Consider the following 23,374-nt stretch of genomic DNA (forward strand, 5'->3'; position numbering starts at 1 on the left):
AGAAAGTTGCCAGTCTAGCTGATACTCCTTGGGATAACTTGATATCTGCCGTGGTGGGGGTCTTTACATCACAGAAAAGAGCAGACCCTACACATCAGGTCCCTTCCCCAGGCCGGTGGTTAAACATTAGCCAACACAGGGTTAGGTGTCTTTCGCTCCATTTGCCGGGCTGAAAGGAGGCAGGGAGTGGAGGTGAGAGGTAGGGGTTTGAAATGGTCATTGGGTCAGCCAGCCAGCAGCACCTGCCAAGGTCAGTAAACTGTTTCAAGCTTTTAATAGCTTGAAAAACCAGAACTGAGGAGGACTTCAAAGGTTGTCTAGGACATCCCCTTCATTCAACTGAGGGGAACCTGAGGCTCCAAGAGAATGTGTCCTGCCCCAGACCCCAAAGGCAGGGAGTGAAGTGGCCCTCCCGGAACCCAGGTGTCCTGACAGCTCAGCATTCACTCTTCAGAACTTCACCTTTCTGCCTCCTGCCCCTCTCCTCTCCACCCTACTCCCAGCACTTGGCCACACAGATACTCCTTTTGCCAGCTTTGGTAGTGCCAGGAAGTTTTACTGCTGTCTTCTGTGGGTTTCCCAGAAAACCTGCTTGTTTTAAACTCCCTTTTTTTTGTTTTGTTTTGTTTTAGAGAATACAGCATTGAATTTTTTTCAATGGGAGAAACAAAATAATTTGCTATAGTACAGTATAAACTAATGTAGAAATAAGAATATACCTAATAAGATATACCTAATTTTGACCCATACTTGTTTACAGTAGGGAATGAAGCTTAACCAAAGATTAACTTTAGTCTTTCTTTAAAGATGGGAAGCTCTTTGGAGACAGGCTAAGTACTAATGACCAGTCAAATGGATACTGGCACTCTCATTCACTCGTCAGTTGTCCATCCACGTTTGCTGAATGAATCGATGACTGCCCCACTTAGACTAGTTTGTATCTTCAGATGTAGAAAGTTAATAGGCTGTTCTCTTAGGGTGGGCTTTAGACTGGAAATGTCTGAATTGTAACCCTTTACACTCCAGTCCCTCAGCTGTCTGATACGACTGATGGAAACAGGAAGCCCACAAATAACAACGGCTTCACTGGTGTGAAGACATGGAGGGAGAGGATGGGGTGGAGATGGGGCTTGACATTGATCCGGTTGTTGGAAAGATGTGCATTTCCAGGAACAGTCATTGAGACATCCTTACAGCTCATCTGGCCTCCTGTTATTTTTGAGTTGGGTCTCATGCCTGCTCCCTTGTGTGTTCATGGGAAGAGAGTTTTGTCCTATGGAAACCCCCTAAATTCTTCATTTTGAAGACGTCTTAGTATGAAAGAGACTTCTCACAGCTTTGTTACAGACAAATGTATGTTTGTAGGATTTTTTTTTTCTTTACATGACTAAATGCTGTTCTTTTTTTTTTTTTTTAAAGGTTTTATTTATTTATTTGACAGAGATAGAGACAGCCAGCGAGAGAGGGAAACACAAGCAGGGAGAGTGGGAGAGGAAGAAGCAGGCTCATAGCGGAGGAGCCTGATGTGGGGCTCGATCCTGTAACGCCAGGATCACGCCCTGAGCCGAAGGCAGACGCTTAACCGCTGTGCCACCCAGGCGCCCCTACTAAATGCTGTTCTTAATCACAATGCTACATGTCTATTTACCTACAGCCAAGTTACATCAGTGATGTGGGACCCCCTGGTCGAAGCTCTCTGGATAGCATCGAGATGGCCTACGCCCGGCAGGTGAGCATGCTCTCAGAGAAGAGCGGACCCAGGAGAATTCTATGTGAGCGCTCTGGGGAGTACACCAAGACTTCATTGGAAAGTCAGACCTGAAAACAAGTTGGGTTTTCGTTCAGGGGACTGGTTAATATTTTACCACCTAGGTCACTGGAGAATTCCATTAAATTGGGTAATAGAATGACTCACATTTGCCTTAGGGAAATGGAAATCTGCCCTCTACAATGACCAGCGCATCTCATTTTGCATTTGGCAGTAGCCCATGTACAGTAAAGCCTCGAGTAATTGCACTGCTTAGCGAATGGAGTTCTCTATTAACTGAATTACCTGGTAGGCTGATTGTATTACCAGAAATCTTTCTTCACCCCTTGTTGATAGAAATTTTCTAAATGCTTTTCTGCCTCAGTAAACATGGCATACTTAGCACTCTCTGGTACTGTCCTGGAGAAGCTCATAATATTTTGGGGGTTGTGGTTCTGGTTGTGTATCATGGTTACGCAGGAGCATGGAGATGGATTTGAGGTGCGCTCTCGTGAGCACAGGGGCTATTATTGGACTGACACTGCCCTGAGGGGACAGTACAAACCTAGAATTGACTTTTTGAATAAAACAGTGCTGGCTGCCTGTGTGTTTCATTACAATTTGCTGTTTTTCCTCACAAAATAGTATCAAGAAGGGAAAACAGATTTAGATTTCTCTCTTTCTCTCCGCTACATCTCCATCCTTTATTTTTTAATTTTTTTAAAAGATTTTATTTATTTACTCATGAGAGACAGAGAGAGAGAGGCAGAGCAGGGAGCCCGATGCAGGACTCGATCCCAGGACCCTGGGATCATGACCTAAGCTGAAGGCAGACGCTTAACCAACTGAGCCACCCAGGCGCCCCATCCATCCTTTAAATGGCTGACTCCTCCGATTGCCACAGCCAGTACCAGAGTTCAGGCCTAATGAAATGATAAGCTTTTGAGTAGAGAAACTATGTCTCTTCTGTATCTGTGAAATTAAGACTCCGTGAAACTAACATTTTCTAGATTCAGGACACCATGTCATATATCTGTTTACAGGGTTGTTCCCCTCCAGTGGAGAGAGAATCTTTGTGTTGAACAAAGTACCTTGCAAAGGGAGGCTCCTGATAAATGCACATCGAGTGAATAAAGACCACCTCGTAATTTAAAAACCATCTTATTTCATCTTTGTATCGCCCTTGGAGGCTACGTGATACCATCCCTCAAATAGAGTAGAGGGAAATAAGGTTCAGTGGGGACCTGATTTGTCTAACCTCATACCTTGTTCAGTCCGTGGCAGGACAAGGACTTGAGATGCAAAGAGTATAGAACCTACAAGTTTTTACCATCATTATTTTAGTTCTTTTAAAATAAAAATCAAAGTAATAGTGGTTTTTCCATACCTTAAACATGACATAGTTCCTTTTTCTTAAGAAAATTTTCCTAAGGAGCAGAGATTCTTTACTGGAGAAATGGCTACTCCACACATGCAGCAAGTGCTCTTCTAACCGTGTGAAGGGCTGCAGCCTGACACTCCTTACTCAGTCCCCCAGTCCTGGTTTGGGGCCATTCAGTCCTTTTGCCAGAAGGATTACCAGACTCGCCTCAGGTTCTTAGGAAGCAGCAGTGGAGGTCTTCCCATTGTCCCATCTTCCCCTGTGGTCCTCCTCTACCAGGACTACCCTCCTTCCACTCTTCAGCTGTTAGGAAGGCCAAGGCAGCAGTTCTCCTTGGTGTGTCGATGCTGCCACCCAAATTTCAAAGTCACATCTGGGAAACAGGTCAGAGGCTTTGCCCCTCCAGGCAAGGTGGATGGCTCAGCCACCCTGAGGAAGGAAAGGTTAGCTGAAGCTTCTGCTGACAGTTGGGCAGAAGCTGGCTTCAGAACTGCCTCAAGAGGTTTTAAAAAGAAGAGGAGAAAATAGAAATTGTGGCATTTATTTTGATTTTCATTTCAGATTTATATCTATAACGAGAAGATTGTGAATGGGCACCTGCAGCCTAACCTCGTGGAACTCTGTGCTTCCGTCGCAGAGCTGGATGATAAGGTAGGGCCGGGAGCTAACCCAAGGAGAAGCGTGTCGTCCGGTGTTCAGATGGGATTAGCGGCTTGCTGATAGGGCAGAAATGTGCTCAAGAGACACCCTGCTCCGTGGAATAAAATGTTCACTGTCCTTCAGAGTTCTATTTTAAATAACTTTGGGGTGTTTTTTTTTTTTTTAAGATTTTATTTATCCATTCGACAGAGATAGAGACAGCCAGCAAGAGAGGGAACACAAGCAGGGGGAGTGGGAGAGGAAGAAGCAGACTCATAGCAGAGGAGCCTGATGTGGGGCTCGATCCCATAATGCCGGGATCACGCCCTGAGCCGAAGGCAGATGATTAACCGCTATGCCACCCAGGCGCCCCTGGGGTGGTTTTTTGATGATGGCACATGCATGTATTTTTAATGCATCTTTAGAAGGCCCAGCCAGAATCAGTTTAAGGTCACAGGAGGTCTCCTTGAGGTGTATTGCTTTCAAGTCCTGTCAGGACTCAACTCTTCCCTCACGTTTTCATCCTTAGACAGACTAACGGACTCTTTTAAAAGAGTGAATTGTAAAGGTAATGGGGTTTTCCCGTCAGGGAGCCCCTTCAATCAGATGTGGTCTTCAGATGCATTCTTTGTATGCTGCTGCTTCCCTTCCTCTCTGACTCCTTATCTTTATTCCTGTCCCTTTTCCCCCCAGGGGGAAGAAAGTGGATGGGTGGATTGGTAGGTAGCCAGGAGGAATGGGAAAAGGAGGGAAGGATATAATGGAAGCAGATATACACAGATGATGATGGTCCTTAAAGATGCATCTGACTTTTTTTTTTTTTTTTGAAGTAAATTCTAAGGCAGTGCAAGCAAATCCAAAGAAGAAAGTTAAGAATCCACCTACCATCTCAACACCTAGAAAGAGTCGCATTTGGATGGATTTTCTATAGTTTTAGTTTCTGAGGGAGACAGGACAGGATTTTCTCTCTTCCTTTGGAAAAAGTGTAAACCTGCTTTTCTCCAATCAGTGCTGTCTTCCAAGGATTCTTAACTTTAGAATATTGCAGAGCATTCAGGGAATCCATTTTTAAAGAGAGATTTACAGCCAGGAGGATTCTGGGGAGAGGGAGTCCCATCTGTGTGGTGGTAACACGAAGGAGAGAATGCCGTTCCTTTCCTGGGAGGCTGTCATGGAGGCGTCTCTTGAAGGGAGTGAGTGGGAAGGAAAATGGGAGCTGAGACACTCACAAAGTGGGGTAAGAGCAGCGGCCCCTGGAGAGTCTCTGGGAGGACAAAACCTGTATTATTTAGGTTAAATTCTTTATTTTAAGCCTTAAGAAGCCCAAATGACCTTTTAAGGACTGAAATGCAGCTACTTGAGTTTAAACTCCTAGAGCTTTAGACAATTATCCATGTATTCACTCTCTTATAAGGGATAACCCACTGAGATTCAGTGTTCCTTTTACTGTTGTGTGGTCTTCATTATGTGGCTGGTTATGTCAGACCTGGAATAGAAATTGGTCTGCAAGTCAGCTCGCGACAGGAGCGTGCTCATTGGCAGCCGGCCTCAGCCGGGTGGAGGTGCGTCTTCTGTACTGAGCCTAAGCCTGAGGGCCTCAGACAGAAGACGTGAACCTCTCCCCCCTCCTTACCTTCTCTGCCTTTGAGGTCAGAGCCCTGAAGAGCCAGACTGTTTCTCCAGCCCTGCAGCATTGTCACATGCAGTCTCGTTTATGTGCAGAACATTTCTGACATGTGGACCATGGTCAAACAAATGACAGATGTGTTGTTGGTGCCAGCGAGTGATGCCCTGAAGAGCCGCAGCAGCGTGGAAGTGCGCATGGAGTTCGTCAGGCAGGCCTTGGCTTACCTGGAGCAGAGGTAAGGCAGCCATGGCTTAATGGGGGGGCTGGCTTCACAATCCCTGCAAGTCAGCCCATTCTTACATGTTCAGTAGTCCTCGGGCTAGGTGCTCCGTAGCACAAGGTTGAGCAAGGCTGAGAGACCGAATCCTGCTTTCACAAACGCTGCTTTACCAGGACTGTCTGCAACAGTATGAAATCATGGCAAGTGGGAGCTCTGTTAGACGTTTCATTTTCTCTTTCTCCTCTCTCTGGCCCTCAGTATGGAGACATCAGGATTATTAGGCAATGGCCTTAGGTCAGGATCCTGTTCCCTGATGCTGTTCAGCCAATACTCCTTAGGCTCTTTTGTTTTCTCTCAGCATTTAATTTTTACACCTGGCAATATCACCACCTTCAAGCCTTAAGTAGAGTCCTTGAACCTTTATGTTCCTTCTGGCTCTGTTCTGTTAATCCCTATGCATCTGGATCCTTCCCAGATGCTAATGCCTGTGATTTGTGCCTGGGTCGCTTCGCCACCTCACTAACTGGAGTTGGTCACGAGCGGTTGTGGCTGTGCCCTTGTGCCCGGACTATTGTCACCTTCGTTGGTAGGGCCTGTGCCATTCATCCCTCCCTGCAGACACTCCTTCCAGCTCTGAATTTGCCAGCAGGGGTTGTCATGAGTGTGCAACAGACTCTCTTTATTTCAGAGGCAGGCTCCTGGGCCCCTTCTGCTAGCTCTGGAAAAGAGAAAGTGGAGTTGAATACACTTGCTGAATTGCAGCTCTTTCCAGTAAGCCTGTGCAGCTGCCAGCACCCTTGTGGTGTGACTGCCCTTTATCAACGAAATAATGCTTGGTGAGGAAGTCCTAGATTTCCTTGTCAATTAACTGAGGTAATTCAGACTTAGTACAGCAGTACTCAGTTTTTATACCGAGTACTGTAATAATTATATAATCACTACATGAGATGAACACCATCAGACATAAACTCACTAGCTTCCATTCCCTTGTTAAGAAAAATCCGGAACTCCAAATGTTTGTGTTTTTTTTTAAATTCTTTTTGCATTGGCACAAAAGAGTTTATAAAGTATTTTATCAGGCTTTTGCTATTTTATAAATGTAAGCTTTGGGTATATTGATCTGTAGCCATAAAGACCCTAATGCATACTGTAATACTGCTACAGCGGCAAGAGTCCAAATTTCTTAGAGTATACAAGAACCTTTAGGATTTTTTTTTAATGGGTGTATGACTGCTCATGACTGCTTTTTCTTCAGTAAACCTACTCCTTAACATTGGTGCTTGACTTTACTAGTGGTATCAAGCATTCCTTGGTTTTATATCTGGTAAGCCATCCTATTTCATTTATTATTCTTTTCACTTCGCTTATTTACTTTTATTTGTCTTTTAAAATTGTTTTTTCCCCGTTAATTCCTTTGGCAGCACTTGGAGCTACTTGGGGGTTTCCTGTCCACAATTACTGTAACCTTATTGTCCTTTTTTTCTAGTGGTGTCACTCCCTGGTGGCATGCTTTTTAAGAATTCATTGTCTTCTTTTGATAAAGGGACTATTTTAGAATAATTATACTTTTTCTTTCTTTCTTTCTTTCTTTCTTTCTTTCTTTCTTTTCTTTCTTTTCTTTCTTTTCTTTCTTTCTCTTTCTTTTTAGAAAGAGAATGAGGGGTGGTTCAGAGGGGGAGAGAGAGAGAGAGTCCCAAGCAGGCTCCACACCCAGTGCAGAGCCAGATCTGATGCAGGGCTTGATCCTACGACCCTGAGATCATGACCTGAGCCTAAATCAGGAGTCAGACACTTAACCTACTGAGCCACCCAGGCGCCCCAGCTATTCACTTTTAAAGCATTTTTGCCAATGCAAATGTGACAGCATGGCAAAGTAGACCCAGTCCCAAGTGATTTTTGCATATAAGGCTGAAAATATTGAGAAAATACAGGGTTGGTCAATCTGTTCCCTGCTACATTCCAAATTCAAAACAGGATATATTTTTCTTAAGCCCTGAAGGAATTCAGGCTGCTTCTTCAACTTAGGCCTTTATCAGCATGTGGGTTGTCTTATTTCAAAAAGTTGGAAGAGACTGTAGTGGGCATCTGTTTGTCCTGGCTGCTGCAGGACTCGGTTCTCTAATCTCTTTTCCAGCCTCTGCTTTTGAATACTTTCAGTGATGGGGGGGTCTCACTACATTTGTTAAGTTGAATTTTGTTTATTTTTCATTATAAAAATGCTACATGCTTGTTATAGAAATTTGGGGAAATGCCAGAAGATCTGACAAAAAGGGGAGAGGTCCCCTATACTACATCCAGAGGCTCCTGTACATTTTCTCTTTTCCTTTTTCCCTCTTTTTGATACATGAATATTTTGTTTGATTTTGTTTTTCACAGTTATGATCCAAATATGTACAATACGTGGTTTTATGTAGTTTGCTTTTTTTAATTCTTTGTCAGTATCATTTTTTGTAACTATCAAATTCCATCAAGTCTATTTTTGTAATTGACATTTAGATGTTTCTCTCTGTCTCTCTCACACTCTCTCTCTCTCATTCTGTTATTTTACTTAATCTGGTGTTGAATATCTTTGTGCATGTGGAGCACCTGACTTTTTGGAGTCGGTCTGTTTTGCTTTGGACAAGAAACATTTTTAGAAAGTTCTTTATTATATTAACCCCATATTTGGATATCTGTAATTAAAACCATTTCATCTTAGTATGGAAGCACTTTAAAAACACTACAGATTTTAAGGATTTGCAGGGTTTAAAGAGGCATGCTAGCAAATAAGTGAAGAGGGAATGATAGAAAATCAGTGGCAGCCATCAGTGTGATTGATAATTGGTTCAGCAAGGGCAACAATGGAAACAAAATATTGGGCAGAAGATTGTTGATGAACAGAATATCCACATGACTTCCAAGTGTTACCCCACAGGGTACTTACCAGTTTCAAAGGGAAAAGTACTTTTACAGTGGTGAAATATGGTGAACGACACTTTTAACCAAGTGATCAAACCGAATATTACCTGCCCCGTGGTAGGGCTCCGTGGGCAGTACCAGCATCCGCTATGTGGGATTCTTGGCAAAAAAGTTGAATCTGAATCAGATCATGAGGAATCTCTCCAGCTTGGGGGACATGCTACCAGACAGCTGGCCTGGATTCTTTTTAAAAGGTCAGTGTTGTGAAAAATGGTGGTAGAGTTGCCCTAGATTAAAGGAACCGGACATGGCAGGACAATTAAGTGCCATGCATTTCCTTGCTTGGATTCTGGACGTGGGGGGAGACACACACACTCTAAAGGACGTTATTGGGAAATTTGAATATGGGTTATATTTTAGATAATAACGGTATATTACTGTTCAGTTTCTTGGTGTCATAATGGTGCCAAGGTTGGGTAGGAGAATGTCCTCGTTCCTTGGAGATCCATGGGGCAGTGTTTCTAGATGAGGTATCCTCTGAGTTCTGTATTTTTGCAGAAGGGTTTTTTGTTTGTTTTTTTACAGATTTCAAATGGTTCAGGAAAAAAAGTGGGCGTGTGTGTGTGTGTGTGTGTGTGTGTGTATATATATATATATATACACACACACACACACACACACACACACACACCCACTTTTTTTCCTGGACACACACACACACACATCTACTTAGAGAAAAAACATATACACAAAAGCTCACAACTGATGAATCTAGGTAAAGGGTATATGAACGTTTATTGGGCTATTCTTTTAATTTTTTGTAGGTTTCAAATTTTTCAAAATAAAAAGTTCAAAAAGAATCTACCAAACCATTCAGCTGTGAGCTGAAGCAGTCTGCACCTTAGGCCTTAATGCAGTGGAAGTTCGCAATTATGTTCCCCTAGGGATTCTTCTGAGTATCCACAGCAATGAGAAATCTTTACAGTGGTCTGCTCTGCACTGAATGTGGTTTGTTTCATTAAGCATACACAGTTTTCTGTGTGAGGTTGGAAGTCCAGACCCTGCCTTGTGGAGTTCACAGTCTAATGTAATAGCATGAGTGTGGATATAGATGTGTATATGTGTTTTCAACCTCTCTCATTTTTTTCCTTTTCAATTTTTCCAGTTATAAGAATTACACCCTTGTGACTGTCTTTGGAAACTTGCATCAGGCCCAGCTAGGCGGGGTGCCTGGGACTTACCAGTTGGTTCGAAGTTTCTTGAACATCAAACTTCCGGCTCCCTTGCCTGGACTTCAGGTACTGGCATCTTTCTCTGTGTGATGAGTTACACACCTGCCACAGTCTCTCTCAGATAGGCATTTGCAGTTAAAATGAGGGTATGTCTGCAGACTGCTGTATGGAAAAGAGATGAGAGTGTGGGGCTAGGAGGGAGGCTGGGGGACCTTGAGAGGCCGGTATTGAGCTGGTGGTAGCTGCTCAGCTCAGTTCGGGGGAAGACACGGGGGGAGGATGTCATTGGGTTCTTAACGTATTTTGAAAGTAGGCCCCGTAGGACTTGTTGAAGACTTGGGTGTGGAATGTGACAGGCAGAGTCAAGGATGACTCTTGAGATTGTTGGCTCAAACATCTGAAAGATTGGAGTTAGATATAGTTCTAGAATGTGACTGTTTTCAGCTCAGAGTCTAGTTGGGGGAAATATCTTAGAGTTTCTTATACCATGTGCAAAGCACTAAACTGGAGCTTTGTGCCTAGGGTGGTGGGATACAGAGAAGGCTGTCTTCATAAAGGAGGTGAGGTTCACACTGCCCTCAAAGAATAGAGGCTCACCTGCCAGAGGTCTTGGAGAAGGATATTTCAGGTGGACGGGAACAGCATGAACACATGCATGGAGGCAGGAAAGAGTATCTAGCATATCAGCTGTGTGGCAGGGCTTGGCAAACACGGGGCCAGCAGGTGAAGGTCTGGAGTACCAGGCTAAGCACTCTGGATTTAAAGAGCCCAAAGGGATTTAAGTGGAGAAGGGACATCATCACATCTGGTTTTAGAACCAGTCCTGTTGGGGGAAGGGTTGAGGGACCAAGAAAGGAAGTTTGAGACCCACCTCTCTGGAGGAGCTGGAAAGAAGTGGAGAGAAAAGTAATCACAGGCTGCCGTGCAGATGATGACAAAACCGGTTTGAGGATAGATAAGCTTGAGTACAGGGAGGCTGGGAATGGGCTTACCTTCTCAGCTCCGCGGTGCCTAACACCGTGTCCGAAACCAAGATAGTCCGTGGATGGACAACTGACGAGTGAATGAGAGTGCCAGTATCCATTTGACTGGTCATTAGTACTTAACATTTTATAAACTCAAGTGCAATAATGATGGTCTCTTATTGCTCGGTAAACGTCCTTAGCCCTTACTTTTGTGGGGTTTGCAAGAATGAGCGTCTGTGAATTGTCACAGAACATGTCACCCAGATACTGGCTACTGGGATTCTATGGTGAACTCACAGGCTGGCTGTCAGATCACCTGGGGCACGTAGTGCTCTTGAGGAAAAGCTCTAGAGCCAGACTGCATTTACCAGCTTATCTTGGGCAAGTTCCTTCACATCCCTTTGCTTCAGTTTCCTTGTTTATAAAACAAGGAGGAGGAGGCTGTTAATGGTCCCTACCTAAAGGGTTGTTGTGAAGCTGAAGTGACTTACTGTGAGGAGAGGTGAGTGCATCAGAAATCCACCAGTTAGTTTTGTTTGCCTGTTTATTTGAGCATCTTTCCTCTTCTAGGATGGAGAGGTGGAAGGCCATCCCGTGTGGGCATTAATTTATTACTGCATGCGCTGTGGGGACCTGTTTGCCGCTTCACAGGTGGTTAACCGAGCCCAGCACCAGCTGGGAGAGTTTAAAACCTGGTTCCAGGAGTACATGAACAGCAAGGACAGAAGGTATGGTGAATGAGACGGTGCATCCAGAAGAAGCCATGTGGACTCAGCAGGGTGGCCTCCACTGGCATTGCCCTTTTACCCTGTGCATGGCTCAAAATAAGTTACTGCTTAGAAAAAAAATGAAGTTTAGAAAGCGAGTAGAACTGTCTTGGAAATAGCAGTTGAGAACGTTAAAACAGCCCCACTCTTATACTGATGTCTAGACTTGCATGTGTTTGTGTTTGGGGATTTTTCTGTACCAGTGGGAGGGACTGGTTGGGAGCATGATTTGACTTATTCTGTAAATTCCAGGCATATCAAGGATGCTTTGTAAAATGAAACACTGTTGTATTCCATTTCATTTAACATTTGGTGCTTTTCCAGTTGGCCCACTATGAATATAAATATGTTGTCACGCACTTTGTAGCTCTAAGACTAGAATGGAAAGTTAGTAATTTTGAAATGTAATGTAATCATTGAAACTAAGTGAGGGTTTTTGTTTGTTTATAGTTCTCTTCCATTAAGAAACTGCTAAGGATTAATTTTTCTCTGGATTTTGTTAATGTAATTGGACTTTAGTTCTTATTCATTCAAACCCAGTTTAAATATGCATACATGTATCTGAAAGAAAAAATGGTGGTCACTCCATTTTCTCTATGCTAGAGATACTTTTCAAGGCAGTTTTTTAGGTAGTGTGAATAATGCCATGTCCAGAGATCCTCTTAAACCATAAGCCCGTCTTGCTCTTCATAGAGAGTTTAGAGTAGGGTTCGTGGCTTAGGATTCCCCTAGAAGGAGACCCTGAGGCAAGGATTTGAGTGCAGGTAGTTTATTTGGGAGGTGACCTTACATGTCCAAGGGAGTGAGGAGGCCAGAGGGGAGCTAAGACAGGTGAGGGAAGAGCTCACTCTTGTCATCACAGTTTGACGACTGCTGGGGGTGGGCTGGAGTATTAATTCCCCAGCATTTCTGACCTGCCCCGGAAGGTCTTGACTAGAGGAAGCCGGCAGGTGAAGAGATGCAGGTGCTGGTAGCTGCCCGTCAGGTTAAAATGGTGGTACCCAGGGGATATGGTTGAGGACAGTGTCTGTGAAGGAAGCCTTTATAACTCTGTTATATGGTTGGGACCTGGGGTGCTTTCCAATGCCCTTGAGGGTCTTTAGCATGTGCGTGTGTCTCTCTGTTCCCTTGTGTCTTTAGGTTGTCCCCAGCCACAGAGAACAAGCTCCGACTGCATTACCGCAGGGCCCTCAGGAACAACACGGACCCCTACAAGCGGGCCGTGTACTGTATCATTGGCAGGTGTGACATCACCGACAACCAGAGCGAAGTAGCTGACAAGACCGAGGACTACCTGTGGCTGAAGGCAGGCGCTGCTTCCCTTGCCCGAGCAGGGCATTACCCCTTCCCTCTGCTCGTGTTCTGCATACAGCTCGCACCTGCTTAACGTGTGATGCCAGCAGGGTGCTAGGGCTAGTACATTTCCTGTCCCCTGACCCCGTTTTCTGTTGTGTCATTCCCCACCAGTCACCACAGCCATTAGCACAGCCTTGAGCCGCCGAGCAGCCACAGCTCTGCACGCCTGGCTCAGGAAGTAGTTTGTACCAATGCGTGTGTTTCTCTTGGGGGTTTAGTTGAACCAGGTGTGTTTCGATGATGATGGCACCAGCTCCCCACAGGACAGGCTTACTCTTTCACAGTTCCAGAAACAGTTGTTGGAAGACTATGGTAAGATATCCTGAACAGAACCACCTTCTCTGTCTTGTCCCCCTGAGGTCACAACTTAGCTTTCCTCTGGGAAAATCCTTCATCTCTGAACTCTGGATCTTCAAAGCCTAACACAACAAAACAGTGATTCTAAATTCAAGTAGAGGCCATCTGAGCTTTAGCAGTATATGTGACTAATATGGTCCTATACAGGAAGCTCTTTTCCCCAGTTTTTTGAACTGCTCTGGTAGACATTTGCTCAGGGAGAGACACAGCACGGACTTGGCTCTTACTTCCTTGTGGATCTCATAATGACTGTATCTGAGCACAGATGAGGGGGAGATAGCTCCTTCTCCTCACTGTTTAAGAATTCTGGGAGAAAAAGAAGATTCCAACTAGTGATCAGCATTTGTTGAATTCACACACCTATGAATCTGAGTGAACTGAAGCCTCTTTGAAATCTTTTTCCTGTCCTTGTTAAGTGACTTTTGTCAGGATAAAGGAGATAAACAGCCTCTTTCATGTAGCATTTGAAGGTCCTGAACTCTGTTCCTCTCCCACCTAGTGCAGGCGGTCTGGGTTTTACAGCACGACCCTACTTGCCGGTTGTGTTGTGAGGGCTGCAGAAGGTTGCAGAGCCAGGTTGTGGTCCCCATGGCGGCCCACTGTGTCTGCCAGGGCCTCTTCACCCTGCCAGCAAGGCCTTCTGCCCGGGGTCGGGGCTGCCGATCGTCTGACTCCTGAGTCAGCTTTGTCTCCTCTCCCCAGGCGAGTCCCACTTCACGGTGAACCAGCAGCCCTTCCTCTACTTCCAAGTCCTCTTCCTGACGGCACAGTTCGAAGCTGCCATTGCTTTCCTCTTCCGCATGGAGCGGCTGCGCTGCCATGCTGTGCACGTGGCGCTGGTGCTCTTCGAGCTGAAGCTGCTTTTAAAATCCTCAGGGCAGAGTGCTCAGCTTCGTGAGTATTTGTCGGCAGGGGCGTCACCATAGCACACCCCCCGTCGGGCAGCACCGGACACGTAACTGCAGCCAGCAGGGATTTGGGCCAACGGTCCAAGTCCTTTCAGAGCGTTGTAGACAGCACTGTACAGAGTGCCAGCCCTGTGGCCAGTCATACTGCCTGGAGAATGGAGCGGAAGACGCAGGCCCTAGAGTCGGGCGTCGTGTTCCCATTACGGCCCTAACTGGAAACCCCAGAAGCCCCCTTCCGTGCATGCCGGCCTGGGGTGGGAGAGTCAGAAGAGAGGCAGGAGGTACATGTGGACGAATGCCTGCAGAGTCCTTAGCGCAGTGCAGCAGAATCGCCCCAGCACACGTGCCATCTTGGTCCACTGTCTCCAGCTTTTCATTCAGGGACCAGCGTCCTAGGAATTTACTACAAAATGCCGTTTCCTCCGCTCTACGTGGAAAGAAATGGAGGACAGGGTACTGAAGCCTATTGGCAAATGTTGGCCAGGCGCCGGAGTAGATGCTGCTGGGTCTTTGGATTCAGCTCCCGTAGTCCCTGGTTGCCTGGGTCAGAGGGGCAGTGTGGGTGTGACCATTTCTGTCCCCCACGGTGCAGTCAGCCACGAGCCCGGCGACCCTCCCTGCATCCGGCGGCTGAACTTTGTGCGGCTGCTCATGCTCTACACCCGCAAGTTTGAGTCCACAGACCCGAGGGAGGCGCTCCAGTACTTTTACTTCCTCAGGTAAAACTCGCTTCTTACCATTTACGTGAGCTGGTTTTGGTTTCTGCCATCCTGAGGACTATTGGGGGCCTCAGGGCCATGCCAGAAACCATGTTGCTTTTGTCCCCTTCCAGGGACGAGAAAGACAGTCAAGGAGAAAACATGTTTTTGCGCTGCGTGAGTGAGCTTGTGATAGAAAGTCGAGAGGTATGTCAGTCCCTCTTCTTTCGCACCCACGATTTGCAGTGCACGCGCCTATGCTTACACGCTACTGTGTGGTCACCCCAACGTGGCTGTGGTAGATATGGTCTGGGCGGGTTTCCGTTCTCTTGGGTTCCTTGGTTTCTGAGAGTGAAAATACTGATTCAGTCTCACTGTGTCCTGGTTTATGTGAAACTCCTGCCTCTACTATTTTCTTCCCCTCTTTCATCTCCACAGAATCGTGACTTACGTGTATATCCTTGTCCAGTAAATTGAGTAACCTTTTTATGTCTCCACAGTTCGATATGATTCTTGGGAAACTGGAGAATGATGGAAGTAGAAAGGTGGGTTAAATGCACCCCTAGTGATGTGTGAGTTTGCGGTTGGGGTTGTATAATTGTCAAAGGAATGTAGTTAGACTTCAGGATTCAGGGTGACAAAGATGTAGATCTGAATGAAATTACTTAGTTTAAAAAACAAAGAATGAAAATCACAGGCCACAAATAAGGCCCTTGATTTTAACACACATTTATATTTCTCTTTAAAATATGTAATATTATGATGAGATAGTTGTTTGTCTTTAATAAACTCTACACCCAACGTAGGGCTCGAACTCACGACCCCGAGATCAAGAGTGACCCAGAGATCAAGAATCACACACATTCTTCTGACTGAGCCAGCCAGGTGCCCTGGTTAGATAGCGTTTTTTAGTATGTCCACAGGACTCATCTCTTTGTGCCTGCCATTTTTTGAGCCGAGAAGCCTACATTTTTGCCATTCTTAGCTCAGAAAATATGCAAGGAAAGAAATTGTTTAGTGCACCTACTCTCCCGAGATAGAAAAGTTAGCAATGGGCTTGACCTCTCTCAGAAGGTAGTTTGTGAGGGCTCAGAACTTCGCACTGCCCCCAGAAATGCAGCTGTGAGCCGTAGTGATTCCCTGAGCCTCGTCACGCCCATGGGGAGGCCTAACAGAGGGGCAGAGGCCTGGGTATCAGACCCCAGTCCTGACCCCCCTCGGGCATTCTCCCTGTGGCCTTGGGGAAGTCACCTGCCTCTCTTAGGGACTCCCCTTTCCTCACTGGTAAAAACGGGTGGCTTGGTCCCAGTGATCTCAAGATGGGCTCACTGGGCTCACACTTTCCAGCTCAGTAGAAAGGCCAGTGACCGTGCCAGTGACGATGGCCATGCTTCTTGAGCAATGACATTTGCCAGGCACTGTACTGAATGCTGTACTGATGTTTTCTAATTTAATCACCACTATGATAATCCAACAAGGTGCTTTTCAAATGAGGAAAGGGAGGCAAGAGAGTTTCTTTTCCTTAGGATCACACAGCTGGTGAGAAGGGGAACTGGAATTTGACCCTGGAGCCCACGCTCTTCACTCTTCTCCTTTGCTGCCTCCAGGGTGGCAGGAGCAGGCCGCCCTAGCTCTCCTGTGCTTCCTAAGGCCTCTTACACGCCCCTGACCATTGGCTGCTGCTAACTGTGGATGGTGTTTTTTTTAAAAAAATATGCTGACACCCCTTGCCATATATTTTTTCAGCACTGAGTTTCTTTTGCCATCTGTCTTAGAAATCAAATCCAAAATCTTTCAGATATTTTCTCTGAGCCTCCTGATTTTTCCACCTAGTGCCTACTCAGCAGCAAATGTAAGATCATTGGCTGTTTCACCTACCCTCTGGGTCATTTTGGACAATTAGCAAGCACAGATGTCTTTTTGCTGGCTCCTTTGTGCCTCCTTCTTCATGTGTCATTTCCTTGGTCCCTTTCATATGTTTAATAGGACCTTACATCTTCAAGAAAGCCAAAGTCTAGCTGATGACATATATGCATTGCCCAGGGCAAGCATTTTCAGTGAAAGTAGCTTTCAGATCCTAACTGCTTCTCTGTGTTTAAAATAACAGCTCTGTGCACCCCTCTTTCTTCCTCCCTCTCTATAATTTGTCTTGTCAGCCTGGAGTCATAGATAAGTTTACTAGTGACACAAAGCCTATTATCAACAAAGTTGCTTCCGTGGCAGAAAATAAAGGACTGTTTGAAGAAGCAGCAAAGCTCTACGACCTTGCCAAGGTAAAATGTGCCCTTTTCCTTCTCCTTGCTTAATAGATCTGTTGGCCTTTTGGCATTAAATGCACAAATCCTGCTGAGGCATTGTCTCCTAGTGCTTAGACAGCTAATGACCCGGTCAGGGTGAAATTCCCATTTTACAGAATTATTTCTGCCATAAGGTATTTCTGGCCAAACAAGAATAACATATTGCAAGGATATCCTGCAGGCATTGAGCTCTAGTCTCACTTGGCAGCAGAATAAACGTCCATCACATTTCGATGGTGAAACTTTGGGTGAAAATGCCTTCCTGCTTACCCTTCTGGTAGCCACAGACATGCTGGTGAGCACTGTGTGTGAGGGAAGGGAACGACAGCTGAGGCGTTTTGAGAGAACTAGAATAAGTATTTCGACATAAGAACATATGGTGACTGCTGATCATTGTGTGGCCTAAAAAAGATTATGTTCTTTTTTTTTATAAACTGAGAAAAGTAGGCCAAAAGAAGGTTTATAATTCATTTTCTTAAATTTAAAGATGTTTTGATTGGGTTCTAATTAAGATGTAGAAAAATGTACAAACACTAAGTGTGCAGCTTGGTGAACTTTCTGTAGGTATATATCTGTAACCATCATCCAGATCAAGATTCAGAACCATATTTATCCATCATCTCAGAAAGTTCCCCTTTTGGGTTACTTTGTTTTTTCTTTTCTCTTTTACTGATTCTTAAATCGATTCCTTCCTTAATTTTAAAACAATTGAACAGAATGCTGACAAGGTGCTGGAGCTAATGAACAAGCTACTCAGCCCTGTCGTCCCCCAGATCAGTGCACCACAGTCCAACAAGGAGAGGCTGAAGAACATGGCGCTCTCCATCGCAGAACGGTAAGGTGGAGAGCTGGCTCCAAGCTCTGCGGGGCTCCCCCGCCAGCACCAGGCCACCAGTGCCTACCAAATGCATCTTTAGCTTCACTAGTCACATCAAGTAGTATCCCAGAGACTCCCATCCCTCCAGCACTGTTGAGAGTTCCTATTTCCCCACATCATAACCAATACTTGATAGTGTCAGAAATTTCAGAGTTTTGCTGTAAAGCAGGGTATGAAAGCGTATCTCATCATTCTAATCGTGCACGCTGGGTTTAATTCTAGGCACTGTACTCCTCTGTGTACCTTTGGCAGCCATCTCCAGGTCATTTTGGAACAAAGCTGGTGATGGCTGGATGGGGGAATTTTTAGAGGTGGTGGTGGCCAGTGTTTAAGAATCTCCCTTCCTTCCTCGGTGAGAAAGCGGAGTTATCAGACTTTAACTGATGGAACTCCCAGGCAGAGGCAACAAGTTGTTACTTTTTGTGCCCTCTACAGATACTCCTATCCTAATAAAGTGACCCAGAGAAAATTGGGCTGGAGATGCTTCCCTAGGGTAGCACAGGCAAACAGTCCCCAGTGGTGGCTGCTGGGCTTTTGGCCCATCAGAACCTTTCACCCTTCCTGGAGACTTGGATTCCTGAGATGGTGGCCGAGGCTAGAGAAAGCATGCTTCAGACAAAATATTTACAGATGGATTCTTCCCAAATCCACCATCAACTTCTTGGCCATTTGAAAAGAAACACTACTTTCCACTCCTTAATTCACCTCATCTAGAGATTCAAGATATTTTGACATTTTTCAAATGTTGTTCTCAAGTTCAAGGTTGCACAGAAATTCATAATTACCCCTGTCCCCCCACTTCCTTCTTTTTTGTTTTTCAGGTATAGGGCGCAGGGAATCAGTGCAAATAAATTTGTGGACTCTACATTCTATCTTCTGTTGGATTTGATCACCTTTTTTGACGAGTATCACAGTGGTCACATAGACAGAGCCTTTGATGTAAGTTTCAAGAGGAGTGTTTGAAGTGCAGGTTAATGTTTGCCCTTGGAAATTCAAAACACTTCATGGGATTCATTTAAAACAAAGGAAATGTTAGCACATTCTTTGCCTGTTAAGTGAAGAAGACAAGCATGATCCTAGGAATTGAAAGGGGATTTCTGTGTTGCTCTTCTTTCTTCTTTTTCACCCCTGTTCCTTTCCCCAGTAGTCTGAAAACGGCAGTTTCTCAAAGTGACTTGAAATCCATCTCGGAATTTTATAATTGCCTCAGGAAGTGAGGTTAGGAATTAAGTTAGCAGGGGCGCCTGGGTGGCACAGCGGTTAAGCGTCTGCCTTCGGCTCAGGGTGTGATCCCAGCGTTATGGGATCGAGCCCCACATCAGGCTCCTCTGCTATGAGCCTGCTTCTTCCTCTCCCACTCCCCCTGCTGTGTTCCCTCTCTCGCTGGCTGTCTCTATCTCTGTTGAATAAAGAAATTAAAAAATCTTAAAAAAAAAAAAAGAATTAAGTTAGCAAATTAGAATCAAAGCCTTTGTGTGTATGAGGGAGCAGCATTTTCTGTTAAGAAGCCCTTTTGTTTAAAGAGATGAAATGACTGTGATGATTGTATCATATGGGGCTGGTGCGGTTTTGTTTTAAACAGATAATTGATCGTTTGAAGCTGGTGCCGCTGAATCAGGAAAGTGTAGAAGAGAGAGTGGCTGCCTTCAGAAATTTCAGTGATGAAGTGAGTCCTTGCTCACCTGCCCTTCACACCTGCTGTCATTTCCACCCCAGCCCCTGGCCCTTTTGTTGTTTCTTGCCTTCCCTGGAATGGACCATTCACTGCTCTAGGGACTGAAGTGGTGCACCAGGCCTGCCCTTGTGGGCCCTCCTGAGGACTCTGCTGGGGCTGTGCACGTGCGCTGGAGACAGCCTGGCAGGTCTAAGACAGTGGCGAGTGGTGGCGACTGAGCTAATGTGTGCCTCCCTACCTACTGACATTGAAGTCCAGACTGCTTTTGCGACTCACTCTGCTGGCCAGTCCAAGCATACATGGTGGCCAGATACGGTCAGCATGCATTCGGCTCACTGCCTCCACTTGGGGGGTGGGGGGCAAAAGGAGAGGAGAAGAGTGACACACCTCACCGGAGCAGCATCGCCTGGCTTTTGCTCTCGTGCTTGACATTTCAGTGCCATTGGCTACTTTTTGGCGACCCTGTAGTTCTCTACCTGGCAGCCGTGGGAAGTGGTGTGCCCCTCCTCCCCCAATACACACACACACACACACACACACACACTCTCTTACACTTGTTGTCGGCCCCAGGGCTTGGTTCTTTTTTCTTACTTCATGTGTTTTTCTCTGTGCAGATCAGGCACAACCTCTCAGAAGTGCTTCTCGCCACCATGAACATCTTATTCACACAATTTAAGAGGCTCAAGGGGACAAGTCCATCCTCGGCATCCAGGCCCCAGCGAGTCATCGAGGACCGTGATTCTGTAAGATCCCAGCATTGGCCAGAACCATCGCTGAGAACCACCATTCTGTTCTGCCGTCTGTGCCACCTCATGAGACCCCTATTCCTGACCCCAGATACTCTTTTTCCTTACTGCTTAGCAGCTGGGAAAACCCTGTGTCAGGAGTCTCTCAGAAGAAATTGAACGTTAATGGGATTGCCGCTCTTCTCAAGCTTTAAAAAAAAAATTTTGAAATCTGCCAGTATCACCTTTTAAAAAGTGAAACAATACCAATTTATAGTGAGTCCATAGGAATGTCTTACACATTTTAAAACGGGAAGGTTATTTTATGAGTCTCAGCGCTTTCATCAGAACCATAAGTACTTTTGGTCAACACATGAATTTGATGCAAACCCTTGTTTCTGTTCTCATTTGAGCCTCACAGTGACCCCAGAGAGGTCCCTATGGCAGTCATTGTTAATCCCCATTTTACAGCTGAGGGAACTGAGCCCCAGAGTCAGGAAGCAGTTTGCTTTTGTGGGTCCCTCAGGGGGAGGTGAAGGAGCCATGTCTGGAAGTGTCACTTTCTGCTGCCTTTGGGACTTCCAGCATTGTGTGGGTCAAGCCGAGTCTGGGGAGATGTCTGGGACTCACACGGCATGTGTTGTCTGGTTGATTTGACAGAAGGGCAAAGGTGTTTGACCCAATTAAGAGTACCTTTCCATTAACTATCCCATGTAATGTTGAAATCTGTCTTCTGCCTCCAAGGGTGTCTGGGCTCTCAGCTGTGACCCCATAGGCTGTCTAGTGAGTGATGGTGGAACTTTGCACCTTCAGCGCGTAGAGAGCTGTGCTCAGAGTGGTCTACTGGTGGTAGGCCCATCTGTGTGTGTCCCCGAGGCAGCCACTGATCTGCCATCCACCCTCGGACAGGCACGAGCCTGAAGCACATAAAAAGTAAATGCCAGGAGACGTGCCAGCGGTGGACTCACTGTGTCTGGGCCTTGGTGGGCGAGTGTCGAAGTGGTGGACGTTTCTGGTGTTCTGTGTTGCTCACAGGCCAGAGGAGGGCTTGCCTGCAGAGTAGAGCCATGGCCAAGCAGACCCTTGTCCCACATTTCAAGGGAACTGTTTCAAGACCAGCTGAACTCACATTCTGTGTGTCTTAGGCTCTCTTTTTTAGGCACTTAGTTTTTAAATATCAGAGTAAAGCCATTCTGTCTTCCTCTCACCCACTACTTTTTTATGAAAGATAGAGATGAGTAGGGTCAAGGAGAGACGTCTATATAAAAGCTGCCTGTGCAAGGAGTGGCTTCATGGTTTGAAGTGCAGTGCTGCCCAGTAGGGGATGGGCCCCTTTGCCTAAACACCCCTAAAGTTTAGGTAAAGTAGCTTCAAGTCAGGCATGAAAGCCCATGCACTTTTATACACTTCTAAAGAAAATCTAATTTGTACTGTCATCATAAACATTTCTTTTGGTTTGGACATTAATTAGGACATATACTTGCCAGTTTATTTCACATATCAGGTAAAAAATCGTTGGCTTTCAGTTTTCTTCTTGAATGGTCTTTAGGAAGCCTAGTAAATGACCCTTGGGTTTTCTGTAAAAGTCTTGTTACTGGTCTAAAAGATGTTTGCAGCCTCTCCCTTTCCCCTCCAGATATATTTTCCTTTCTTGCTGCTGTAAACACCCAACACGTCTCAACATGAGGCAGCCTGAAGCTGTTCTTCGGAGTTCTGCATTCCAGATTTAGTAATTTTTCACCTGGAAGTCAGAGTGAAAGTTGTCCTTTATTTTTTTTTTCCTGTTACTGGAGTCACCTGAATTAAAATCTTTTTCCCTCCTGGAACAATCTAAGAATCTCATAAATATTGTTGCCTTGAAAAAGAGGGCCCAGCATTTCTGTCAGGAGGGAAGAAATGGTGGGAGGAGTGAAAGGAAGAAGAGAAGCAGCGGGAGAGGAAGAGAGCTGGAATGCGACTAGACACTTGTGTGGGGCCTAAAATCCTCAGCTCCCCACAGAGGCAGGTGGGCAGAGACCAGCCGGGAGAGAGTGAGAGACGCGGAGTAGAGCAGGCCATCTGAAGCACAGGGCTGTGGCAGCGAGGCAGCTGGCCTGGCAACCCCGTCTGTCTGTTGCTTAGTAGGAGGGCTTTGGAACTGGGGCCCCAGTGGACGAGCTTTGCTAGCTCTACAACATGCGGGCAGCATGACAATTGAGGGTAGGCCTGTCATCCACCCACCAGAAATCTGGCCCTGATGCCAAGCGGTAGAAAGTGGAAGACCATGGTGGTTGCTCCCAGAGTAGTGCCCTAACTCGGAAGTTCACCAGTTTTCTTCTCTTCTTTCCCTTTCTCTCAGCAACTCCGAAGCCAAGCCCGAGCCCTGATCACCTTTGCTGGGATGATACCCTACCGGACGTCCGGGGACACCAATGCAAGGCTGGTGCAGATGGAGGTCCTCATGAATTAAGTGCAATGCTTTGAGGGGCTTCTGGGACTGCACGCTGTCAGTACCTTGGGCACATGGGCCCGCTAGGGGAAGTTTCTGGTTTTGTTTCTGTTGTGTTTTGTTTTGTTTTTTGTATTATGTATTTTTGTCAGCACCAATAAATTTCTTTGATTTGTATTTCTTTTCACATTCTTTTATTTTCATTGTTTTGTTTTGTTTGTTTTGTTTTTGCTTTGAAATTTTTTAAAAATTTTTATTTGCATGGGAGGAAATGTCTTCTCTAGTGCTTGGGCCAGAGAATGATAGGCTTATATAGGCATCTGTGATTTGGTTAAAGTTGACCTTAAATGATTAAAAATTCACCCAAAATGAGCAAGGAAATGAAGCCTTTGGGAGTTGCTTTTATTCAGATATAGTATTCCATATGGCAGGGTCATGGTTCATTTTTTACATTTTCATCTGTGAAAGCCGTCCTTGGCCTTGGGCGAGTTAGGATCTGTGTGTGAACTGGCAAATGCTCCACGCCCCCCTCTTCTCTCAGGTGTGCCTTGGGGTCCGCGTGGTCAGAGACCAGCCT

General features: G+C 45.7%; 1 protein-coding gene across 4 annotated transcripts in view; it reads left to right on the top strand.

The window, feature by feature from the left end:
* NUP93 (nucleoporin 93) overlaps positions 1 to 22,974 on the top strand; it is a 105,106-nt gene extending 82,132 nt beyond the window's left edge. For all 4 annotated transcript variants that reach the window (XM_019806078.2, XM_002912254.4, XM_034672327.1 and 1 more), the window contains 17 exons: positions 1,655 to 1,729; positions 3,690 to 3,779; positions 5,490 to 5,629; positions 9,678 to 9,810; positions 11,280 to 11,437; positions 12,617 to 12,782; positions 13,051 to 13,144; positions 13,892 to 14,083; positions 14,690 to 14,816; positions 14,930 to 15,002; positions 15,296 to 15,340; positions 16,952 to 17,068; positions 17,809 to 17,927; positions 18,791 to 18,908; positions 19,552 to 19,635; positions 20,259 to 20,387; positions 22,708 to 22,974. In XM_019806078.2, coding sequence (XP_019661637.1) covers positions 1,655 to 1,729; positions 3,690 to 3,779; positions 5,490 to 5,629; positions 9,678 to 9,810; positions 11,280 to 11,437; positions 12,617 to 12,782; positions 13,051 to 13,144; positions 13,892 to 14,083; positions 14,690 to 14,816; positions 14,930 to 15,002; positions 15,296 to 15,340; positions 16,952 to 17,068; positions 17,809 to 17,927; positions 18,791 to 18,908; positions 19,552 to 19,635; positions 20,259 to 20,387; positions 22,708 to 22,818 — 1,971 coding nt within the window. In that variant the 3' untranslated portion in view covers positions 22,819 to 22,974. The remainder of the gene's footprint in view (positions 1 to 1,654; positions 1,730 to 3,689; positions 3,780 to 5,489; positions 5,630 to 9,677; positions 9,811 to 11,279; positions 11,438 to 12,616; positions 12,783 to 13,050; positions 13,145 to 13,891; positions 14,084 to 14,689; positions 14,817 to 14,929; positions 15,003 to 15,295; positions 15,341 to 16,951; positions 17,069 to 17,808; positions 17,928 to 18,790; positions 18,909 to 19,551; positions 19,636 to 20,258; positions 20,388 to 22,707) is intronic.
* Positions 22,975 to 23,374: the final 400 nt, after the last annotated feature.

The sequence above is a fragment of the Ailuropoda melanoleuca genome, chromosome 12 (assembly GCF_002007445.2).
Source record: "Ailuropoda melanoleuca isolate Jingjing chromosome 12, ASM200744v2, whole genome shotgun sequence".
NCBI classification, from domain to species: Eukaryota; Metazoa; Chordata; class Mammalia; order Carnivora; family Ursidae; genus Ailuropoda; species Ailuropoda melanoleuca.